General features: G+C 48.7%; 1 protein-coding gene across 1 annotated transcript in view; it reads right to left on the bottom strand.

Moving 5' to 3' along the window:
• NABP1 (nucleic acid binding protein 1) overlaps positions 1-13,312 on the bottom strand; it is a 63,835-nt gene that overhangs the window by 25,211 nt on the left and 25,312 nt on the right. The window contains exon 3 of the mRNA XM_075319066.1: positions 2,370-2,441. Coding sequence (XP_075175181.1) covers positions 2,370-2,441 — 72 coding nt within the window. The remainder of the gene's footprint in view (positions 1-2,369; positions 2,442-13,312) is intronic.

The following is a 13,312-nucleotide window of genomic DNA, read 5'->3' as shown; positions in this document are numbered from 1 at the left end:
CTACGTATTCACCACAGGATGGAAGCACCGGCAGCTAAAGTCCTTTTCTATACTTTTCCTTTCTTTTCAATAAATCCCTGATGATAGGGAAAGGGCAGAAACAAGAGCAATCATACAGTACAAATATGTAAGCAAGGGAGTCTACATTTACTATTACTGCTGTTATGGAGTTTTTAAATGGTTAAAAATCAATAGAAAGTCTGCACAGAACATGTTGAAAAAGTATCCAAAACAAATCCTGGGTAGGTCATTACTGATAAACGCAGTTACACTGATCAATAGATCTAAACACACTGTGCTGCATGAATTTCTAGGCTAGTTATGGTACTACTAGTTATTAGTTTTTGCTACCAGTTATCAATAAGAGCTGTCGGCCAGTCATGTAATAAAGGAGTAGGTTTACTTTTAAAATAGCACAAAGTTTTATATAAAATAAAGAGGAAGGACAAGATGTTGAAAAATCCACTTATATCAGTGTTTACCATCAGTGTAGGGTCCCGTGTTTACCGTCAGTGTAGGGTCCCGAGTGTCAGTGTCTACCATTAGCGTAGGGTACCAGGTTGCAGTGTACAGTCCCGTGTTGCAGTGTTTACCATCAGTGCGTCAATGTTTTTCACAGATGGTTAAAGAAATAAAAATAAAATTACAAAGCTTCTCCTTTACTTTTCAGTGCTAAACACGTATAGAACACAGATGACACACGGATGTCATCAGTGTGCTTAACGTGTGTTTTTTGTTTTTTTTTTTACGGACCCATAGACTTGTATTGGCCGAAAGAAATGGACATTACTCCGTGTGATTTGCATAGACACAGTGCCCATGTAAAAACACAGACGTGAATAAGACCATAGATTATAATAGGAATGTGTGGTATGAGTGAAAACAATGGATACAACATTTGCAACACAGAAGTCTGAATGCAGGTTTGATATTGTGGTGAGAAGACGTTAAATCAATCAAGACCTGGAAATGCAGAAACTAATTTGGGCCACTGTGCGACAGTTACTTTCTTGTAATAGCAGCATGTAGGGGAAGGGTATTAAATTACTTTTAAGGCTTGTTACAATAAGTGTATTAAATGTCCATGTGCGGAGGGCAGCATACAGACATCACAGGGACCAATGCAAGGCATTGGTGTTCACATGAACAACTGGACATGTGTAAAAAAAGTTTGCAGCATATACTACTTAAATAATTGTTTTGAAATCAGACTCATTGTTTAAGTCAATGGGTGTGCAAAAAAAAACCAAACAGATCACATACAGGTTACCATCAAAATATTATTAATATTTGGCAATTATATTAGGCCTTTATTTATTAAAGCGAGCAAGTCACCCAAAAAATGCATTTTAAATGGGCTATGGTTGTTCTACTGGGTAAGTCCCCTACAATATACTAGCACTATACCTACTACTGGAACAGTGCCTGGGAAAATAACTTGATTCAGATTCAACAGAGGAGCTTTCGGTGCACTCATGGCGTGGCCATCAGTTTAGTGCACCATTATGTCTCCTCATTTGCATATTGGGGCCTTAATCCACTTCAGATTGACAGTGCTCACTGCCCAGAGCGAGGACTATAATGCTGCAGACAAGCAAGTGGAGAAAGAAGTGAACTGTGAATCAAGAAGGGGAGGACGGACCACAATATGCACATGAGGAGGAGTAACGGTGCACCAAAGTGTTAGCACTGAAACCTCCTTTGCATTTGAAAAGAAAAGTTCCTTTCCCTACACTGCGCCACTAAAGCCTAAGCCACACGGCGAGAAAAACGGTGCAAGTGGAGTGCGAAAAAACATCACATTCCACTCGGACCAATATTAGCCTGTGTGTCAGAGCACATGAGCGATTATTTTCTCAGCCCTAATCGGACCGAGAAAACAATCGCAGCATGCTGCGATTGTAATGAGAGACTCTCTCTTGCACCCATTCAAGTGTATGGGGCAAGAGAAAAATCGCACTGCACTCTCGGTACACTGGTGTACCGCGAGTGCAGTGCGAGAAGAATGGCAATAGCCGGCTACAGAGGAGAGAGGGAGATAAATCCCTCCCTCCCCTCCTCAGTGCCGGCCCGCCCCCCGCAGCTGAAGTCCGCTCGCACAGTCGGACCTCAGTCACAGGGACACTAGCATGAAACTCGGCTCTGCTGTACTGCCAGCGTGAGCCGAGTGTCATGCGAGGGGATCGCAGTAATCCCCATGTGGCCCCGGCCTAAGAGTCTGGTTGTTATAGGGGCCAAGTCATCTACAACAAGGTATAGCCCATTTAAAATACATTTTTTGGTGTGACGAACGCCCTTTAAAATTGGTCATTTAAAATTTGGTTGGGTTGTAGGAAAGCCTCACTGCTGGTATCGAGCACTGTACTTACTCTCCGATTTTCTGCAGTTCCCCTCCTCTTCCACTGTACAGCGTTAGACAGCCTTTCCACATCGAAGCATACCTTAAAAAAAGAAGCATAAAAGATCTTTACATTTCTGTACAGAAATTATAGGTACAGCTCTAAATTCTAAAACCTGTGGTGGATCCCATTTCGAAAAGACTTTTTTTTACACTGGATCCAATCCAGTTTTTTGTCAACAAAAGGTGGACAGCAGCCAGAATCTAGTTCAGCCACAATTACAATGTCTGGAGGCTCGTGCGCTAATGGTGGCAGCTACCACTCATTAGAAACAGTTTGGAATGGGTAAAGCCAAGTGCACGAACCTGACCAGAGCAATCTCCACTATCATGAAAGGTCACATGAGGAGAACCAAGAATTCAGTTTTATGTACACAAGTCCTGTGCAGGAGGATTTAAGGCAGATCGTCCCTGCATCTTTATAGCACAGATGAGCAGGGACGGCATCTGCTGCCCAAGTTGAAGACATTTATCGTACGATATCTGGCCTTATGCTTTGTAGACTACATACTATTCCTCTTGTTTAGAGGTCATTCTCAACGCTCCTCCGCATCCACCCCACTTCCCAAATCACAAATGCCCAGCACCACCATGACTTCAGGCACTGGCACATAGGCATATCATTGGGCATGCCCAAAGTCTGATGGGCTGAGGCCTTCCCTCAGATCTGCCTGCAGAGGCAGAAGCTGACTGTAAATGCCACTACAGCCCGGCTTAGCACCATATACCAGCAATGGCACACATCAGAAGTCAGATTGTAGAGAAAGCGTGAGCAGGCCAGACTTCCGGTCGGTAGTGTGATGCCATGGTAGTGGCACATGGCAGCTTCTGGGCATGTGTGCAATTTAAGAAGCAGAGGGAGGGGTCACTAGAGTAGCTATAACCAGGCTTTGTGGGCTAGGTAAGACTGACTGGGCTGCTCAACACCTCGTGCTCATCTAGCTGTACGACTAGTACATTAATAATTAGAATATGATTAAAACGCTGATTTTACCATTATGCTGGTAACTTTCCCTTAACATCAGGGTTGCTTGAAATGAGCACTACAAACAAAATTCAGTGCTGTAAGGAGTTATTAGGGGGTAAATCCTACTGTCTGGGTCCCTTTAACCCCTTAAGGACCGAACGATTTTTTTGGTTTGTGCCTTCATGCTTTCCTCCCGTTATACCAAGAGCAATAGCTTTTATTATTTTTCCTGATATAGCCGTGTGAAGGCTTGGTATTTGCGGGATAATTTGATATTTTGAATAATATCCATTTTATTTTTTATCATATCATGTAATGGTAAGCGGGAAAACAATTCCAAGTGTGGCAAAACAGCAACAAAGTGAAATCACGTGTGAATACATTGATACCAAACACGTATAGGTTTTGTTAAAGTGGTGGGAAAAATTCTGACATTTTGAAGTTAAAATGAATAAGTAAAAATATATATTAATATAATAAATACTAAATATTATATTATAAGACGCACCCCCAAATTTGGTGTAGGAAAAGATTTTTTTTTTTTAATGTTAAATGGGGTCCATCTTATAATGCCAGTGTCCGTCTAACAAATCATATAGGGTATATGTCCCTCATAGCCTCCCATCCTAAAATTAGCCCCCCTTAATCTGGATATGGCCCCCTTATATTGAATATAGCCCCCTTGTGCTGGGACACGTCCCCCTGTGCTGCCCATGGCCCCTATAGATGGCACACCTCCCCTGTGTTTGATATGGCCCCCATGTGTGCTGCCCATGGCCACTATAGATGGCACATCTCCCCTGTGTTAAATATGCCCCCCATACTGCTGCCCATAATAAAATAAAACACTTTCCTTACCTTCTCAGCGCTGTAATCCCCGTGTCTCCCTCCTCGCAGTTGAGCTCCGAGTCCTCCCTCCTCCACTTCCTGGTTCTTGCTGCCGGTCATGTGATCGGCACGGCAGAGTGATATCATCTCTGCGTGCCTTATCACAGACAGCAGCAGCAGGAGACGGGAGATCAGCGCTGGAGGTAAGTAAAGCCTTTTTATTTTACTATGGGCAGCAGCATGGGGGCCATATCTAACACAGGGGGATCATGTGCGATCAAAGGGAGCACAGGCAGATATAATATGCCCCGCTGCCCCAGCCCCTCAGCATGATGCAGTTTCAGCACCACACTGATATGGACAGCAGCTGTATATGAGCGGGAGCAGGAGATCTAATGCTGCCGCCCGCAGCTGTCACCTGCCCCCAGCACCGCTCCAGAGCGGACCCTGCAGTATAATATATGCACATATACACACACCCCCGTATATTCGGTTTATAAACACGCACCCTATTTCCCCCCAAAATTTGGGGGAACAAAAGTGCGTCTTATAAAGCGAAAAATACGGTGTTATGTATGTATGTATATATATATACATACATACATACATACATACACACATACACACACACACACACACACACACACACATATACACATACATACATACATACATACATACATACATACATACATATATAAATAAATAATTGTGCTTGTGCCATAGCTTGAGAGCCGTGCGCCGTACAGTTTTCAGGATATGAAGTTGTGCGTCAAAGCTTGTTTTTTGCGCCCGAGCTGATGTTTTTATTGATAACTATTTTGGGGTATACAATGTTTTGATCGCCTGTTAGTATATTTTTTTATATTGCAGAGGTCGAAAAACTGCAATTCTGGCTTTTTGATTTTGTGTCTCAGCATGCTGTTTACCGATCAGATTCATTTATTTTGTATTTTGATAGATCAGACACATTTTTTAGTAAATTCTTAATTTTTAACGCAGTAAAACGGGGTGGGGTAATTCAAGGTTTTTTTTTTTTACATAGTTTTTTAAAAATATTTCTTTTTACTGTATTTAGTAGCCCCCTTCAGGGACTTGAACCTGCAATAGCCTGACCACTTGTTCTTTATACAGCAATGCAACATCACTGCTTTCTATAGAAGAAATCAGTCTTCCATGAAAGCTGGCCACAGACTGGCTTTCATGAGTACTGTGCGAGCCTACATCAAAGCCAGGGAGACGACAGATGACTGACATAGTACGTCATTTGTCCTTAAGGGGATAAAGCACCACTTCAGCGGGGTTTATAATATTTATTTCCTCGCTGGAGTGGTGTTTTACATCTAAGTCCCCTGCCTCCAGCTTAGGCCTCCTTCACACATTCGTGTCTCCGGTATGTGTGTTGTCCGTTTCCTCACGTGCCAGAGACACGGGCACACGTAGACCCATTAAAATCAATGGGTCTGCGCTAACGTGCGTGTTTTGCCATGGACGATGTGGAGAATACGGGTGCCCGTGTGCTCCAAACGTAGACATGTCCATTTTTCTCTGGCATCACGGGTGTCACACGGGCCGCACGGATGTGATCCGTGTGACATGCACAGGAGAAAACACACGTGCCTGTGAAATAAAAAGAATTTCTGTACTCCCCTTCTCCAGCACTACTGTCTCTGCTACTTCTGTCACTTGCTTCCGACTCTCGCTCATTATGCTCATTGCGTATTCACTCCACTGCGGACCAGAAGCAGCAGCAGTGGGGAGTCGGCAGGACCGGAGACCGAAGATCAGCACCACGGACAGCAATGCCAGGGACAGGTGAGCAGAAAGTTCCCGTCCTCCGTGTGTTATCACGGATAACACACGGAGAATACATGTGTGCCATTAACACGGCACACAGAGGACAATACGCACCTTTGACATGTCCGTGAAAAATGTGCGTGATTTTCACGGACGTGTGAAGGAGACCTAAAGGGGGTTTTACATGCAACGACATCGCTAACGAGATGTCGTTGGGGCCACAGAATTCGTGACGCACATCCGGCCTAGTTAGCGACGTTGCTGCGTGTGAAACGCACGAACGACTGCTAACGATCAAAATTACTCACCATATCATTAATACGTCGTTCTAATCTAAAATATCGTTGCTGCTGCAGGTACAATGTTGTTCGTCATTCCTGCGGCAGCACACATCGCTACGTGTGACACCGCAGGAACGAGGAAGAACATCGTACCTGAGGCCGCCGGCAATGAGAAAGGAAGGAAGGAGGTGGGCGGGATGTTCCGGCCGCTCATCTCCTCCCCTCCGCTTCTATTGGGCGGCCACTTAGTGACGACGAACGAACCTCCCCCTTAGAAAGGGGGCGGTTCACCGGCCACAGCGACGTCGCTAGGCAGGTATGTGTGATGGGGACTAACGATGTTGTGCGCCACGGCCAGCGATTTGCCCGTGACGCACAACCGATGGGGGCGGGTGCTTTAGGCTGTGTCCGCACGAGGCAGATAATTTGTTCACAACAAAACTGCACCTTGTGCCAGAAAATGCAGCAAAAAATGCATGTGTTTTTAATGCATTTTTGTACCATGTGTTTTTTTTTTTAGTGAAATCAATGGCAGGAAGGGCTAAAAGATGCAGAACAAAAATACACAAAGAATTGACATGCTGCACTTTTTTTATATCAACCCAAAACTGCAGGCAAAAAAAAAAAACCCTGTGCCCAGCAAATCTGAATTCTCATAGCATTTGCCAGGAGAAGGAAAGACATGCAGTTTTTGGCAACAAACGCACCAAAAACACTGCAAAAAACAGTCTTATACTCACCGTGTGGCATTTTCACCTGTTTTCAGCATAGCTGCGGCGCCATATTGTGACCGTATCTCCTGACTGACCAGAAGTCAAAAGTTACTTCACAAGCTCCCAATGCAACGGTGAGAACCAGGGAAGGCCAGAACGAGGCTCTCAGATACATTGAGTTGTCGTCTCACAAACTGCCAGAGACCAACTGGAGCAGCGCCGATAAGAGAAGATGGTGGCAGGAAAGCACAAGACTAGGGGCAGGGGACTCCAGTATTTTTTCAGATTTCTCTGCTGGATTTGTGCTTTCAGTTGGAGTGGTGTTTTAGTGGTGGACAACCCCATTTGTAACCCTGTCAAACTGTGTGCTGTGACACTTAGTCTATGGGCTCGGTTCCACTTGCGTTTTGCACGGATGAGTGCAATCCGATAAAACATCGGATTGCACTCGCACCAGTGGAAAACTATGGGACAGTGTCTATCTGCGATTGATGCCATATCTGCCTAAGAAATTTGGCAGCGTTTCTCGGCTCACGCACCCCCATACAAGTCTATGGGAGCGCTTGAGACATCGCACTGCACTCACATGTCATCCGACTGCAGTGCGATGTACACAGATACAAGCTATGAATACGATGGCAAGATCGCATCACAGTCGTATGATCCTCGACTGACGCTCGCAGCAGAGGGTCATTAGCATATCACTTCTGATGCTCTCACATCGGAAGCTCTGCACAAGTGAAACTGTACCCTATGTCAGGGGTGGGATTCAGCCGGTTCTGTCCGGTTCAGGCGAACCGGTTGTTAAAATAGCCGGTTCCCCGAACCAGCAAGAAACAGCTCAGGCAATCCGGTTCCCTGTATTCACTTGTGTTAGTGTCTTTAAAGGGTGCTTTACACGAGACGACGGATCGTGCGATGCATCGTCGGGGTCACGGTTTTCGTGACGCACATCCGACATCATACACGACGTCGTCTCGTGTGAAACCTCTGAGCGACGCAGTATCGCTCACAAATCGTGAGTCGTGTACTCGTCGCTCAGTTTCATAATATCGTTTATTTTTACTTGTGCCGGTTGTTCATCGTTCCCGTGGCAGCACACATCGCAGTGTGTGACACCACAGGAGCGATGAACTCTGCTTACCTGCGTCCTATGGCTGCCGCCGGCTATGCGGAAGGAAGGAGGTGGGCGGGATGTTTATGTGGCGCCCCTGACCTGGTCAGGCACCACAGAGTATTGCACCCATGCGGGAGCAATGCTTCCAGGTAATCTCCAAAGGCCAGGATGAGGTGCACACACAAACATATAGTGATCAGGCCTCCCACATCACCAGAGGGGACCCTTGAGTAGCCAGAAGGAGTTAACTTTCAATTCCCAGCTGGGGGTGTGTTCAGGGGCTGGTTGCTAGGAAGCAGGGCAGAGAGAGAGAGGAAGGGGAGTCTGGAGGAAGAAGTTGAAGTGTGAGGAAGCAGGGCAGAGGAGCTCTAGAGTGTGAGACAGGTCCTGAGGAGTGCAGTAGCTGAAAGCGGGGGAGAAAGGAGTACCGTGGGTCGGCCTGAAAACCATCCAGAGAGAGAAGGGTGGCTGAGTACGGAGATCCCGGTATCCGAGCACACAAGGGGAACTAGGTCCCCAGTACAGGCAGCAGATCATCCAGAGCTGCTTAACCTACAGGTGGGGGGGGGTACTTCATGCCCTCACCATGACTACACAGAGCTTGAGCCAAGCAGCAATCACCAGGCCCATAAGGGGACAGGGCCAGAAGCCATCCCACCAAGGCCACGCTGCCGGCAGACGAGCCAGAGAGAGGGGAGCAGGGTGGTAACAGCTTCCCTGGAGGGGTCCTACCACGCTTCAAGCAAAGGATCCTCCTAAAACAGAAAGAGTGCAAGGAAGGCGAGTGGACAGCTACCCTCAGAACGGCCTCCTGGAATTCCTGGTTCCACCTGGTTATCACAGTGTCGCCCGGGCATCTCACCGTTACCTCCAAACAGTGAGTAAACACGTTGAAAGACTTCTTGGACTGTGTTTGAGTCATTCTGCGACCTGTGGTCCCACACACATACACCGGGGCCTGGGGCTTGCCTCACTCTCAGGGGGCTAATATACTGACTGCACCCACCATCAGCCCCAGGCATCCCTTAATCTGCAGTGGCGGTCCCCGCTGACCGCAATACTGAGAGTGGCGTCACGACAATCCTAAAAGAAGGTTCCCTACCTGTGACCAGACTGTTCCATCCACGTGGAGTCCCTGAAGGTACTGCACCGACACATACTAGCGGGGCTTCACAACTTCTGGCGTCACGAACAGGATAAGGACTAGACCTGTTCAGACAGGTGACCGTGTGCCTCAGAGGTCCGACCGCAAAAATTGAACCGCCGCCATATTGCCATCTTCAAAAGCGCGCGCTGCAGCCCGCGCGAGGGAGAAGAGCACCGCCCACAAAGAGGTGTGGCCGCCCCAGAACCCCCACAATTCGGAGAGCGTTCTGACCCAGGAAGTGGAAAGGGAGCGCGCAGATTTTTGAAGAAAAATGGACGCTGCAGGAGGTAATGCCCCTGGACAGGGCGACGCAGCCCAAGCGATGCCAGCCCCCGTCGCGCTGGACGCAGCAGCGCCCGGTGCCGGTGCCGCGGTCGCAGCCGCGCCGGCCGAAGTCTCCCCCATAATGCCAGTTTCCTTACTGTATGTCCCAGGAGCGCAATGGCTGCCCCAATACGCCGGTAAAATAGACACGCTGACCGGGTTTAAGAAGAAGATCAGCACCCTGCTAGACATGCACGCGATGACTGGTAAGCAGAGGGCCGCTGTGGTGCTGGGACAATTGACTGAAGCAGCAGAATTGGAAGCTGAGTCCTGGACCAATGATGACCGGAGCTCTGTTGAGACCATCTTTGCCAAACTAGCAGCTGCTTTTGAACACCGCACCGAGGGAGAGCTGAGGACGGACTTCTATAACTGCCGGCAGAAGCCCCAAGATAGCATAAGAGCCTATGCCCTCAGGCTGCAGGCTGCACTACGGGCTCTCAAGCTGGTGGACCCTGTCAGTGATCAGGAAGGAAACCGGATGATGAAGGAACAATTCTTGCGGGGCCTGCGCTCTCCTGAGGATGGGAAGCAGATGAAGCTGTGGTCCCTGGAACACCCTGACGTGGACTTTGCCATTCTGAAAGACAGGGCAGTGAAAGCACTCCAACCTCCTGTGGACACAGACCCCGTCGCACCAGCATGGCCTGCCAGTTCCACGGCTGCAGGAGCGGAATCCTCCTCGCAGGCCCTGGTAACTGCAAAAGGACTCAACACGCCAGCAGAGACCATAAATACACTATCCTCCCAGGTGCAACAGCTCACTAAGGACGTCGCACAAATCCTGAAAGCAATGCAGTTGCCCTCAGAGACCAAAGTGCCTCATCGGATCCTGCTAGCTGACAACCCAGAGGACGTCCCTTGGATGCGGAGGAGAAGAGGTCCCCCAACCCGAGGCAGAAGCAGTGATCGCTATGACTCATCTGGACAACCCATCTGTCGTCGTTGCCAGGAGGCAGGTCACTATGCAAGGGCCTGTCCTTTAAACGAGCCAAACCTGGGGCCGGGGGCCAGTCCTCAGGATTAAGAAGATCAGGCCCAGGTCGCTGCTGTGATCAGTACGTGGGTGGACGTCCTGTCCTGTCCATCGTCCTGGACGGGATCCCTACCCCGGCATTATTGGACACCGGCTCTCAGGTCACCACAATCCCGTATGTCCTTTATCGTAGGTTTTGGTCGGACGACGATCTCCGACCACCGGACCCCTCCCTCACCATCTATGCTGCCAACGGACAACCTATAGCCCAGATCGGGGTCAAAGAGGTAACCATAAAGGTGGGAAGGCAGGAAATGAAGGCGCAAGGACTGATTGTTGTGGACACTGATATTAGAGAAAGGAACCCGCAAATGATTTTAGGCACTAATGTCATAGAAAATTGCCTAGGGGAAGTGTTGTTGTTGCTTCACCAGATTGCTGAAGGTGCTGAGGGCAGGTCGCAAAGAGCCTTGCAAAAGGAGATCCGAATCATTCTGAGGAAGCAACAGGTAAAACAGACTGGCGGTGAGATTGGTAGTGTACGGGTGATGGATGCAAACCCCATTGTGATACCCCCACGGAGTGAAATGATGATGTGGTGTAGAGCAGCGGTAGGTCTCAGAGGACAAGATTACCAGGCTGTACTAGAACCCACTCATTCAGACCACTGGCCCACGATTCTGACAGCCAGGGGGGTAGTTGACGTACACAAGGGACGAGTGCCTGTACGAGTGTTGAACTGTGGGGAGGAGGAAGCCAGACTACCAAGGTACGCTACCATAGCCAAACTGTTTACATGCTCAAATGACGCCATAACACCTGTAGGTCCCATGACACAAGCTGACTCAAAAGAGGGTGAGACCTCCCAAAAGCAGTTAGAAGATTGGTGCCAGAAACTACACGTGGGGACTGACTCTACACCCGACTACCAGAAACATGCGGTTTACAGGGTCGTGCAGGAATACGAGCAGGTCTTTAGTAAGAACCCACTAGACTTTGGTAGGATCAAAGGGGTGCAACATCACATACCCACAGGCAGTCATCCTCCCATTAAGGAAAGACATAGGCCTATTCCACCAGCCCATTACCAGCGCACAAAGGACATGCTGAAGGACATGAAGGAGGCAGGCGTCATAAGGGACAGTTGTAGCCCCTGGGCGGCTCCCCTGGTCCTGGTAAGAAAGAAGGATGGCACGATGAGGATGTGTGTGGATTACAGACGGATAAATCAGATAACACACAAGGATGCCTACCCTTTGCCAAGGATAGAGGAATCCCTCGCTGCCTTGAAAACCTCTAACTACTTTTCTACCCTAGATCTTACTAGTGGCTACTGGCAAGTATCTGTAGCAGAAGAAGATCGGGAGAAGACGGCCTTCACCACCCCAATGGGCCTCTGTGAGTTCAACAGCATGCCATTTGGACTCTGCAATGCCCCCGGGACCTTCCAGAGGCTTATGGAATGCTGCCTAGGGCACCTCAACTTTGAAACCGTCCTGCTCTACCTGGATGATGTCATCGTGTACTCCAAGACCTACGAGGACCACCTGAAACACCTGGCTGAAGTCTTTGAAGCGCTATCCCGATATGGAATGAAGCTGAAACCATCCAAGTGCCATTTACTGAAGCCAAAGGTCCAGTACCTAGGTCACGTGGTCAGTGCAGAAGGAGTAGCACCGGACCCAGAGAAGGTCACAGTCATCCAGGAATGGCCCACACCTACTACCGTCCGGGAGGTACGTCAGTTCCTTGGCTTGGTAGGCTACTACAGAAGGTTCATCAAGGGCTACACGAAAATGGCAGCGCCTTTGCAAGAGCTCCTGGTAGGCCACCCAAAGAAGAAAGGAAAGATCTCCGGCCCGCCATTTCACTGGGGAGAAGCAGAAGAACACTCCTTCAGACAAATGAAAGGGGCCTTGACGGGTGAAGAGATCCTAGCCTACCCTGACTACGGTCTGCCATTCGTACTGTACACAGATGCCAGTAATGTGGGACTGGGAGCAGTGCTTTCACAGGTGCAGGGAGGCAAAGAGCGTGTGATTGCTTACGCCAGCAGGAAGCTCAGGCCTACTGAAAGAAACCCAGAAAATTATAGCTCATTTAAGCTAGAGTTCCTGGCCATGGTATGGGCTATCACAGAGCGGTTCAAGCACTACCTGGCAGCCACCAAATTCACTGTCTTCACGGACAACAACCCCCTGACCCACTTGGACACTGCTAAATTGGGTGCCATGGAGCAGCGTTGGGTAGCCCGGCTGGCGAATTATGACTTTACTGTCAAGTATCGAGCTGGCCGCAAGAACGGCAACGCAGATGCTCTGTCCAGGATGCCTCACCTAGCAGACGAGGGTGAAGATGTAGATGATCTTGAAGAAATTGAGCTGCCAGCGTTCCATCGCCATGGAGCAAAACAGTGTCGGCAGTCGCGTGCCAACCGCCAAGAGGTGACCCTGAACCCACTACCTCACTACAACTGGAAGGAGACCCAGGAAAATGATCCAGCGGTAGGCTTGGTAAAGAAACTGATCAGCCAGCCGGGCGCCAGCCTTGACAAAGGAGCCCCACCTGAGGCACAGTACCTATGGAAGGAGAGGGGTCGATTATTCATCTATCAAGACAAACTTTACAGGAGTATCATTGACCCGAGGACGCATGAGAAGGTGTGGCAAGTGATTGTACCACAGAAGGACACGAGGATGGTGCTAGAAGCCTATCACAATGGTGCAGGCCACTTTGGTTGGAAGAAACTGGAGGCCCTACTTAA

Source organism: Anomaloglossus baeobatrachus, chromosome 7, assembly GCF_048569485.1.
Source record: "Anomaloglossus baeobatrachus isolate aAnoBae1 chromosome 7, aAnoBae1.hap1, whole genome shotgun sequence".
Taxonomy (NCBI): domain Eukaryota; kingdom Metazoa; phylum Chordata; class Amphibia; order Anura; family Aromobatidae; genus Anomaloglossus; species Anomaloglossus baeobatrachus.
This window is presented reverse-complemented; position numbering and strand designations above follow the sequence as displayed.